General features: G+C 35.3%; 1 protein-coding gene across 1 annotated transcript in view; it reads left to right on the forward strand.

Moving 5' to 3' along the window:
* The window catches only part of arb2a (ARB2 cotranscriptional regulator A), an 846,111-nt gene extending 836,266 nt beyond the window's left edge, over positions 1-9,845 (forward strand). The window contains exon 11 of the mRNA XM_085988846.1: positions 9,481-9,845. Within this exon, the coding sequence (XP_085844972.1) occupies positions 9,481-9,512 (32 nt within the window). The 3' untranslated portion in view covers positions 9,513-9,845. The remainder of the gene's footprint in view (positions 1-9,480) is intronic.
* Positions 9,846-12,801: the final 2,956 nt, after the last annotated feature.

Here is a 12,801-nt window from a genome sequence, read left to right on the forward strand (position 1 = left end):
AGCAAGGTGCTGTCAACAAATGTTTACAGAGTTTGAGGTTTAAGTAGGAAACCATCTCTCGATGCAGTCCTACTGCATCTAACAGGAAATGGAGATATCCTTCTAGAGCAAATATAAGTTTTAAATAGAACCAGAACTATTGTCTACCTTACTTTCCATATACCTGAAATTAAGTAAGCATCGTTTATTATAAGAAAAGGTTAAGGATCCATTCTGTCGCCCACCGATCTCTAATAGTACGATATACTTCAGGGCGGGAGAACCTTTGACCCATATCAATATGCAATGACCTATAGGCCTGAAGCAGTATGCCAGAACTCAATCACCTATATGAATATGAATTAACTTATAGTTATTGATTTCTATCTATACTGTCCATATAACACAATATATAGATTTGTAATAAATGCAGGAGTATTCTGCCCCTGTAAAATGATTTTCTCCGAATAGCTTATATGTCCGGTCAATACCATTATTAAATTCTGTTATAGTGTAATAATTTTAACTCATCTTGTCATGATGCATGGGCAACCTGTTCAAATCTGGTGGACATCATGTCAGTCCGCCGCGTTAGGGTAAAATTAGCGTCAATAACTGTGAAGATAGGAACTAGTTAAAAAAAAGAACAACTACAAATAATAAAAAATATGTACACTCTCTAAACCTACAAAGGATACGTTGCAGGCCTTTTCATTGTTCTATTATGAACATGCTTTAACTGAACTGTTCTCAGGTGTTAGTTTATTGTAGAAAATAGGACAGGATAAAAACTTGGTAGCTCAAAAGCTATGGCACAAAAAGAAACAAATACTCGCCTTCTGTGAAATCTCTATTACCCTGTATTACTAACAAGGGTAGAATTATTTTTGTACCAACCTAAAAACACAATAGCAAAAAAGCTAGCTGCTGACAGGAAACTAACATAAATGGCCTTCGTGAATAATAACATTAAGAAATTATGAAGTACATCTTGGACTTCAGATGTCATAACTGTGGTACTTCATGAATTTATTGGCGCTATTTAATAATTCTCTGCTAATCATTACTTTATATGTGTCAGTGAGGTATAATCCATAGGTCCATATCACTTGTTGGAAGTGGTCAGATGCATTCACAAGGATTGGCAGCTTCTGTGTGATACTTAAGGAATATTTAAAATTAATTAAAATGATTGTTAAATACGTGCCACCTTTATTAAGAACGTGAAGGATAATAATGGATGGTGGCCCTCGTGCCTTGTGCCAGTAAAAATCGTCGACGTGAGAATTATCAAGATTGTTTATTACATGGTAGACAAAATGTTGTATCCGATTGCAGACCGAGCTGTCTTTATAAAGGAACACTAATGAAATCGCTCCGATAAACAATCAGGACAGTTAAAAATACAAAAAAATAGTTTAATGTACCTCTGATTGATTGACAGACACTACTGAAGCGCACGGTAAAAGTTCTAGCAGATCTTCCAGTAGCAATGATGCCATATGTCTAAATGCTATTAACATTAACGTTTGTGATTTTAACATATATTTTTATAGGCGAAAGCTTCACCTTTTAAATTCAACCTTTTTTAGTGCTAGCACTCTTCGTGTTTGTGAGTTTATTCACTAGATCAGTGACAGCTCTTTATTTGCATAATTATATGCTATAGTCTGAAGTGAAAACTAACCTCCAAATTTCATGGGTCACCAAGCTGCAACAATCAATGTTTTATCACGTATGCTAAGGAAAATCTAAGAAGCTATATAAAGTTTCTTAGGGATTTGTTTTTTCTCTGTCTCTCGGAGAGAAAAAAGAATATTTGTGTCTCTTCAAGAGATGTAGAAACCTTTACATCGCTTCTTAGTAACTGAAATCTATTAGTCGGTAATAATGGAGATTAAAATGTACGTGGGGATTTCAGTCTTTTTACTTTTACTTCAAAGTAATTCCGTAAAATACGGTTCCTAGTATAAACCAGCTAACAGTTTACACCAGAGGCAGTCGGGTTAAATGCATTATTTCGTACAAACTAATTCGATGAATGATTTTAACTACAGATATACTTTATAATGAAATAAAGTAGATGTATATTTTATACATTATACACAATTACAAATATATTCTCAAACCAAAATCAGAATATCCTTTATATAATAATTTTAACAGTATGTTCGTTTGTCAACCTGCTTTAAATATTGGTGAAACGGCCAAATTATTAATTGATATTGACTTTATATGCTTGGTTTATTTTTGCATTTTCAATAAACATTTTCTTTGAACATGCTCATTTATTGAGTACAGCTCCTAAAACACGATTACATTCATTTGGATTTTTTCTTTCCTCTCCCAAGGATTGAATTATCCTTGTAATTTGAGGAAATGTGAAACATATAATTTTAAATATACAAGTTTTTTTTTTAATAGTTTATTTCAATTTCTTAAACTTGCCTGTTTATTATCCGCGCTCAGAAAAAAACCGTACAGGTTCAGTATTTTGAAATAAAATAAAACTTAACATTATAAATATTAAAGAGTAAAATACTATTGTAATATGTAAAAATAAGCGAAGCTCCCCTCCCCCACCTCGAACTATCATCGCCATCATATATATAAAAATAAATCCTTTGTAAATACATTTTCTTTTTAAAGAAGCGTGAAGAGCACTAAATTTTCCACACTTTAATGTACAGAATAGTTTATGTATTTTCGTATATATATTTTTATTTGGTATATTTCCGTCAAAAGCCCTTTCTTTGTCCATACCTATGCAGCTGTGCGCCTCACACACACACCAGTAGAGTTTTCAGGTGTCGCTGAACATCTTAGGGTTCTTTTCTCATTCATGTCAAGTGTAATTTGTATCTGTGTTCAAACTTTAGCTTTTTGGTGACGTTGCAGAATAAATCGGCAGGTCACTTTCCCTGAAATTGATCAACAACCCAAATGCCAGGCTTCCGTTTTGGACTACCTGATCAACCTTATTCCTGGTTGATGCGCAATGGATAGTTGATCAACAGCTGTTCTCACCCTCATTGACATATCAGCAGAATGCCAATTTACGTTATTTTCAAAAGTACTATGCAGCTTGTATCTGGAAGCGATCCCGAATAACACTGTACGGCACAATCCCACCAACGCGCCCGTTTATATGGAAAAGGTATTTCCCAATACAAAAATATTTTAAAAAGTCATAGATGTCCAAAATCCTCCTATTTTAATACTTCAAATATATTTAGTATCTCGATACTGCTATCATCTGCACTGTGTGAAATGTCACAATTACAAAAAAAATGCACAGGGCACGCGGTAGGGAGCTGCGCAATGTTGGATAGAAGTTATCCTGTAACGCATTTATGTGGTTCTGAGATGCGGTGTTGTTGAGGATTATAGAATGTGACATTACAGCTTTAGCCAAAGGACATTTGTTGGTTACTGGCTGCTGCTGTGCAGGTAGACTGATACAGTGTTAGAAGGTCACTTGCTTCTAAAACGTGTGGGCTGATGCTTCGTGCAGTTCCTGCTCTTCCCCCTCCCCTCCCCCGCCCCAGTTCTTCATGGAGCTCAGGTGTTTGCTGCTCTGTTGCTCGACTGCACTCCAGACTTGGTAATTAGCTCCACCGCCACCTTCTCTTCCCTTTCAGGTGGTTCAGCTCTCACCTGAGTGGGAAGTTTTTGTCTCGGTGCCAATACTGAGAAATATCCGCACAGCTTCCACCTTGTTACTGTCCCACTGACTGTGTTTTCAGGTCGTTTTTATCTCACACTCAAAGCAGAGTGAAAGTTTCCCCAACCTATTTGATTTGCACTGAACGAACTTCTTTTCACAACACTGAATTGAAACGTCATCCACAAGCCATTAATGTAGACTCCGAAGAACCACAAACGCCAATGAGAATGACTTTTTGCCTAGTAGTCTAAACCAGTTTCTCGCTAAATTGTAGATTTCAAACCCAACCTTTAGTTAAAATTAAAATGATCTAACTCTCGTCGCCTTCAGGGTCGCTGATGTCAATCCAACGCGCGCCAACTCCCTTCGAATAGTCCTGTCCTGTAACAACTACACATTGATTTCCTACAGACTACTGGGAGTGAACTTCCAAAGCAGACTTGGATAAATGGACGGTGTGTTTAACTCACAGTGGTCTCTGAATAAAACATAGGTTCAAATATCCACGAGTCCATATAATTTTGGTGCACAGGTGCCATTGTCCTCGAAGAGCTCATCTTGAAACTAAATACATTTCAGCTACTGGGGATGTTTTTACCAGACTTTATTAGAGGGACACGTTAACTACACAAATAGGGCTCAGACTTCCTTTGCGCTCATCATGAGAGATGGAAATTTAATGCGAAAACAATAGAAGGCAATGGAGATTGGGAGCTGGACAGCTCAGTAAGGTTTACCTTCCGACCTCTTGTCCCTCCTAGTCCAAGAGCTCCGGTTATTTACAGCCATATAATTAATCAGTTGAATTTACTTTACTAAACTTCAACTCATTTGAAGCAGATATTATTTATTGTAGCATAAATGGATACATTTTTTAAATTAAAATATGTTTTCCTTTTTCGCTTATATTTGTCACCTCTGCTTTTGGCCAGTATTTTTAAACTCTGCTATACCGCCGGCAGCAGTATGTGAAGTTTTGCCACGTTCAGTGCACTTGTTTTAATATCTGGAGTGATGACCAAAGTACCAAGTATTGATTGTATTTTTTCATTTACTCTGTCACATCTCACATCGCACAGTATACAAAGGATATAGTGACAACAATTAAACTGGAGCACTGGATAGATATATACATTTATATATGTATGAACGTTAAATATAAATGTTTTAAATATTATATAGGAGAGCGAGCCCTATTTCCATTAAAGTTGTGCTGCTTTACACTGACCGTTCGTGCGCCAACTTATTGCCGTTTAAAATAAAAAGTTTAAATGTACCCATTTTCTAGAGTAGGGAATGAGTGCAGCAATTGTATTACTTATTATGCTCACTGAATGTGATTATTTACTGTCTTGTTAGATTAGATATTTTGCACGGAACATAACTTGTGAAATACATATTTTTACAACACTAATCAAATGAAATTTGAAAGTCAGAAACTATAGCTATAGTTATTTAGTGTAGTTTAATTCATAAAATAATGTTTTAATGACATCCCGATGCGCCAAACAGATATATTTAGGTACGGGAGTCGATAATAAATGACATTCAGTGAAAACTGAAAGAAAACTCATGTCAAAAAAGGAACATTGAATGTGAAATGATTATAATACATATTTGAGAACATCATTGTAAAATAACACATTAGAAGAAATTAGATTTCATCACACTCAGGTCGCATTTATCTAAAAATTAAATGCTGTATTTCAAATAAAAATATTTAACCTGTTGTCAGCTCTCGGAAACAGAAAACCTTGGGAGGTGTTGACAAATGGAACATTAAAGAGTAGTGCGTCATGTACCATGCACTTGTTTACAACACAGGGGTATGCATGTCTTTGAATTTGGGAGTGAAAGTGGGGAGAATGCTGAGTCAAACACCGTTCAGTTAATGCGATCTCAGACACTGAATGCTCGGTGAGTAGCACAGCACCATGGACAGCGCAGTGCAGCACTGTCATAAAGCAGACAGTTTCCACAGATCTCTCGCCAAACACCAGTAAAGCGAAAAATATAAGGCATTTACACCATAGCATTCTTAAAGAGTGACAGAAACAAATTATATTTACAATTCCTAGAACTTCTTTATTGAGTTCCTCATCTAAAGTTTATATAAATATATAGTATAATTTAGAATACATATATGTTCCTCATATTTATGTACATACTTTAAGAGGCATGTTTCTCTACATTCTGCCATTGTGTCCCATTGGTCTTGTAGCCCTCGCTAGTTATATGTTTATTTTTATAACTGTTTTTGTGGTTTGATTTGCTGCTTATTTTATTTATTTTCAACAGTCTGATTCGACTGATTTCCTCACTTCGCACCCATCCACACCAACTACTCCCTTTGTCTCCCTTCTCTCCGTTTATTTTCTTAATTATTGCAGACTATTGTATTTTAATATTCTGGACTACTTTTCTATATCATCTGTCTGATGTACATTTCTGCCTTTCGTTTTTGATATTACTTGTCTTTCTTGGACGTTCAATCTTCACTGCGTTTTCCAAAGGGTTTCGAACCAAGGGTTTTATTGTTGATTGCAATTTATTACCATTCAAATGCCAAACAGAAGCTTTAAATTGAAAATAGGTGTTTCAATCCGTAAAGTATTATTGGGTTTTATTACATATTTTTAAAAGTTTTAAAAGAAAACTTTAGTACCGGTGAGCTTGCTTGATCCAGAAATTAGGTATCTGTTGAATTACACCTGGAATTTGTGAGCGGATTTACTTTTGGGCAGGAGCTGTTTGATGGGAGTTGCAGCTTCCCGACAGCTTGTTAATTAAAGCCCCTGGAGATGAGCCTCTGGAGCCACCGTCCGTATCAAGCCAGTGCTAAATATCCAGATCCTGACAGCAACCCAGCAAGATTCAACAGTAAAATAAAAACAAAACAAAAATGCCTAATCTATTCCCCCTTTCCGCTTTCTCTTCCTGAATCCCAATTCCCACCCAGCTTCTTCAGCCACTCCATATTCCTTTAACACTTAGAATCTATATATAAAGTAGGAATCGGCAATCTTCAAGCCGTTTTGTCTTACACTTTTCTAAATGTAAACATCTTGCGTTCAAGATTACAATACAAACTTGTAAATGCATTTTGCTTTCCCGAACCTAGAATTGTTCATAATTGTCTACGCATGTCTTTTAAAATCATGCAAAAGAAGGTTCTGACACATTGAGCAGCATCATACATCAATTCGCTGTAATATTATATATATAATATATACATCGACCTGTTGAATTGCGTGTGTTTAATCATTTCATACAATTCTTCAACTGAATTGATTATTTGAACTGGAGGATGGTCGCACCGCGCTCTGAAATCCTTGTTTCTTACACATTGAACAGATCAGTATTTCACCCCCGCCCCCACAAAAAATAATTATTCCAGAACATTCGGATAAAATTCCACTGGCTTTAGTAATTTGAACATTTATATGATTATTTATTTTAACTTTTCAACAGACACATCGTCCTGTTTATTTCCTCAGTGATTAGCCATTTCAAATAGCAAGCCTTCTTTCTTCTATTAACCTCAGATCTTGCTTCACAAGCTCTGGCTGGAGACAGCCTTGTCATGTGTCCACTGAACCTGGTTAAACCCTTTTCACCTGGGCACTTTTTCTCTTGCAACCCTTCAAAGTCATCCCTAAATGGCTCTTGTTCTGTGTAGATCATTTGTCAACGTCAAAGATGGACTTGCCTCTATTTAGTGAAAGTAAACTGCCCAGTATATGGTGATGCTATACAGGGAAAAGCTTCCTTGATACTTTCGTGGAAATCAATATCATATCCCAAATCTTTACCAAGTATATGAACCGCTTTCAAAACTATTGAATTTATGAAAAGTAATACTTCTTTCATCGATTGTGATTCTTAAATTCGAGAAACTGAAAATGTCTCAACATCTATATTAGAATAACCTCTAAAGAAATCATTCAACTCAAGTTAGTCTAATGTCAAAAATAAACCAAAATATATGTTATTTTCATGGTAATATTATCCGTCCAATAAAATGCACATTTTATAGAATAAAATAGGCCGAAGCAGGTTATGGTATGTTACCGTCTGATAATCGCGTTACATAACGGGCTATTTCTATTCTTTGATGTGAATAATGACAATGGAACAAGTTGGGTTCTAATAACTGATAACATCAATCTTAAGATGTTACCGTTTGATCTCAGACAGAAAATTCACGTGTAAATTGGAAAGAATATTCTCCTCATTAATATAACACTGATTTTGGTGTTCCTAATGCTACTCGGAACAGCTTTTATTTTACATAGCTGAATTTTACAATGCATATTAATTATAAGTTTGCCTAACTTTAACTTCGATAGATAATTTTCTATGAGAATTGAACACAAATGGTGTCATACCGATGATTAAAGAGCCGCGTAACAAACATTCGTTAATAGTTTGTTTTTGTACATTTTATATTATGATACTTGGAATTTCTAAATATAATATTAATAAAGCATAAGTTTTTCAAACTTTTGTCAAACTCCTTTCAGAGTCATTGCCTTCCAAAATATCCCAAACCTATTTAGTTCATTTGTGCACACAATCGATAGATTGAACCACTTTGCTTTGGAGCAATCCCATCGAATTCGTCGCTTTAGTGACAAAAAGCAGCCAACATAATTTCAAATAATTTTGCGCTGGAAGTGGATGGAAAAGCAAATAACAACGGTTACATATTTGTTATTTTTGTTTAAATGTTATAACTGAAGAGTTGATCCATTTATTTGTGGATAATAATAGTGTTAACGCCGTTTGCACTCTGGCAAGACAAATAAGGGAGATTGTCATTCAATATCTCAGAATGGATTAAAAATCTATATTGAATTAATAGACCTCGTCAATGTTTTATGTTAATATTAATTAAGATATCTGAAATATATTATATAAATAATTTTATAACTAACAATAACTTTAACCCTTGGCGTCTTTTAACAGGACATTTAATCATCCAATAAATCGAATTAACTTTGTGTTTACTTTGCTGTCCATGCAGTTGGCAGTTGCTGTGGGAGGAAGGCCCCGTGTGCAGGTGTGCAGTGGCCGCGATCCAGGCTCCACTCCCCGGCTGCTGCGGTGTGAGGTTGCAGGCGCGACTGCACTTCTGCTACGGCTCATCCTGCACTCTGCTATGGCTTTCAGTGCCATCTAGTTAACATTGGAGCTGCTGACGATTGTGTATTGTTTCCCGTTTCACGACAGTTAACGAGGAGCAAGTGTAAAATTAGGAATGAAATATAAAATGGGCATTAAAAAGAATACGTTTAAAACATGTGGTGTATATGCGAATATTCCGTTATCTCACCTTCTATAGGACAATTAGGCATTGATTGTAAAAATAACGGGCGCTACCTTTTGAGTTTAAACATAACATTTGACAAATTGATTCAATTATTTCGCACAAAATACCTATCTATATTATCAAGCACATTAAGCAGATTAATTAAAACAGTTTAAAAGTTAGATTGATTGTAAATTCATTGAAACAGTTTATAATGTCCCGTTCTGCCATAACTTACTTATAAAAGACACAAATAGGGGTCCAAGAATTATATTTATAAAATGTAGCCGATCTGTACTTAACATTTACTTTTTCTAAAACATTCTGTTTAATATGTTTTATTAACAATATACGATTGATTGTGTGCGAAAATTAAACAATCCCCCCTGTAGCCCGTGTATACAGTAACTGTAGATTGATAGCCGCTAACGTGGGAGTTAGTCATTTTCTCTGACCCCAGAATATGGTTTACATTTACTTCAAACTGAAACTCGCTGCCATTTATTTGCTTGTTCTTTTTCAGGTTCAAGAGAACACCCGACGCGAAAAGACTAATTCTGCGATCTTTATTCAAAGCTTCATTTGATATTACAAATCGAATTTTTCTGCCAGATCGATAAATACAATTAGTTCCTGCAACCCCCTGGCAAATCACTTTTACCAAAATCTGATGCATTTCTGTACGGGAAGCTACTTCCATGTTTATCAATTGCAAGCAAATAATGTATTTAGCACTCGATTGGGCAGCGTTGGCTGACTCTCGAAAAAGTTCCAGTGCAATTAAAATTATACTGAGCTCATGGTTAAACGCTCAATAATTAACCTCCTCGATCTCGAACGGGACGTTACTGCAGTGTTACTGCCGAATAAGTCACAGGTTGTTTGAGATTTTAAGTGGACAATTGAAAGACAAAATGTCTAAGTGATGAAAATAATTTATAATAAATGTAGAAGTGTTTCATTTCAATAGCATTTCATGTTCATAGATATAAATTGTATCATATGCAAGTATGTTTATTGTTTAAGATATTTTGACCATTGTGAATCAGATGTGCCAATAAAGTCTCAAGTGCCTACAGCTACAGATGTTTTTTTTTAAGTGTGAAATCTAATATAACGAAACAATTATTGAGCCAGAAACTAATTCATTGTGAGCTACATCGACTGTGTATTTGGGGGGGGGGGGGGGGGGGAAATCAAACGCGATGTAACGAACTGGACAGTGTGATTGCATTAAAATCAAAAACACCTGGACAGCTGGGCATGTGCGTGAAAGTGTTTAAAATAAATCTTAAAGCAAAACAGTTTGAAACAATGTTTCCGTCTACTCGTGCGGCTGGTGTTGTGCTCTCGAAATACAGCGCCATCTAGCTCACAAAATCCGCAACTACACCGCAGCACCGGGGGACGCGGGCTTCAAACCGAGACCAGTAAAAGAACAGTCGCTGAAGATCACAGCACTGCGCATTTAGACAAACAGTCTGTCAACTATGAAAATACTACATGGAAATACATCAATGGAATGCATAGGGACAAACATCTAGTGCTTAAAAATTATTTAAACAAATACGATCTTTCGAAAAGTCAATCATAGACATCCAGTTATGTACGATATATACATTTATGTAAAGGTGTTTAGTCCTGGTATCTATCTATCTATCTATCTATGTTTCATGAGTGTAAACAGTGAACGTCATACTAAATGCAACTATCACAAATGAATAAGCATTGTGTCATGTAGTTGGTAGACTTTACTTTGAATCTTCAATTTTAAAACGGAAAGCCAATCTACAAGATGGACTCTTTAGTTGAAATATATGTGATGAAAAGCGACACCCTGCTATCTAATGCTCCTAATTAGAAAACTGAATGGGTATTTGCAGTGATCTGAATTTCGTGACTACTTTTTAAAAAAATATATCGTACAAATATATTAAATGTCGACACTTAACATCTGTGCCACGGAAATGATCTGATTAGTATTTTATTAACTAAAAGAATATCTGCAATATTTCAATTCAATTATCTTGCATTTGTAGTTTTGCTCATACCAACAGAGAGGATATAAGAAAATCGTTCCAAAACAACTCGAACTTTGTTGATCCATCTTTCCATGAAACCACTTGAAGAAAACACTGAATTGTGTTTCCCACCTTTCTTTGTCAAATATATCAGTAAGGTGAATTAAAATAGCACACATAGCCTAAATAAAATAGCATTTTAAGTATTTATTTGTTATTTAAAGCATTTTCATTTACCTAAATTTTGAAAATGGGTAGAGTTATCAATCTGGTTTATCATAAATTTATACGTATCTTCGATAATTTTTTTGCATTTCATGTTCATGAAAATCTTCTACTGTTATAGGATAAAGTCGAACCGAAGTAGCTGATTTTGGTCTAGTGACACTAAAAATGCTGTATTGAAATAAATGAAATAAAAGAGCGGACCTGCCAATCTTTTATTCAGCAATATATAGTTGTAATATGAGCCTTCTTCGGACAAGGTTGGTTGATAGTGAAATATATCTAGCAATGTAAAACGTTTTATTTTTATAATTACATTGCACGAAAGAGTTCCCTATTAAAAAGGGAATATTTACGCTGAATAGCAGCTCATCAGTTCATAAAACATTGAAAATGATTTCTGGTCTTATTCTATTGAAGATTATAATTATTTCATCTTGAAGTTGTTAGCAGCACAGTGACATAACTGATGTAACGCATCTGATTCCCTTAGAATCAGACTCTATTCTGTTTTGTACTGTACTGTGCTGGAATGGTTTATGGCTCAAGTTTTTTTTAAAGTAGTAATTTTACACAACCGGAGTCACGAACTTCCATATATGAGTTTAGTCATTTGTTCCTTCGTCTACTCCAATGGAGACAACATTCCCACAAATATTACACAGTGATACATTTAGTGCTATGTTGTCCAGGAGCTTGCTTAAATTGACTTAAATGGTCATCAAACTGCGCCAGGAAAGCATGTCGTGGAGTCTTATTTAGCAGATATGGAAAAAAAGCGACTGAACAAAGGAATGAAAAGAGAACTATAAATTCAGAAATACTGGTCACCAAAAGGGTTGTTTCAAGACTGATAGTCACTGTTCCTATGGCAATTATCCTTATTTTCTCCTTCGAGATATTTAAGCAAGGGAAGGACACGTTCATATTGTGTGATTATTTTGACCAGACACCAGTGATAAATCCCATGTGTGAATCCAATGCAAGCAAACACTTCCTTTAAAACAATAAGCATTTACTTACATTCTCCCCATCTCAAAAGTCACAGCACAGAGAGAATGAGATTCAACATTATGTTGAGTAGCATACTGAGCAAATTGCTGCAATTTTATAGCGACAATGTGAATAACCTTCACCTAAAGCATCTTTAAAAAAATCCAAACTGGCTCACTAACATGTAAAGAAAGTCACATTTTAAGCTTCGAATACATATAGATTTCAAAATAGGTTCACAGTTAAGAGGCAAGATATCAGTATAACTGTATACCAGTCTTTTTATAACACGGTGAATGCAGTGTGGGTTAACAGCGGTTTATAATATTAAAAAGCAAAGAGCATAGATGCCAGCGGCGCTCAGCTTTATTTCTTCAGAACGTCAGAAAATATTCTTCTAATGATTACGTGACAACTGCCATTAATTGTTTCACGATCGTGCTGGAATTGTTTGATTTCTCCTTTCGTTGTATTTGGTGTTTTGAGGTATTGTTGGCAAAATGAATGGAGAATGTTACAGAAAAAGATAAGGCAACAGAAGTGAGATCAATTGCAAACAATATAAAGAGACTGCTTAACGCCTGTCGAAATGTTCCTTTTAGTAA

Source organism: Somniosus microcephalus, chromosome 1, assembly GCF_052327205.1.
Source record: "Somniosus microcephalus isolate GS21.2 chromosome 1, FLI_Smic_1.0, whole genome shotgun sequence".
Taxonomy (NCBI): Eukaryota; Metazoa; Chordata; class Chondrichthyes; order Squaliformes; family Somniosidae; genus Somniosus; species Somniosus microcephalus.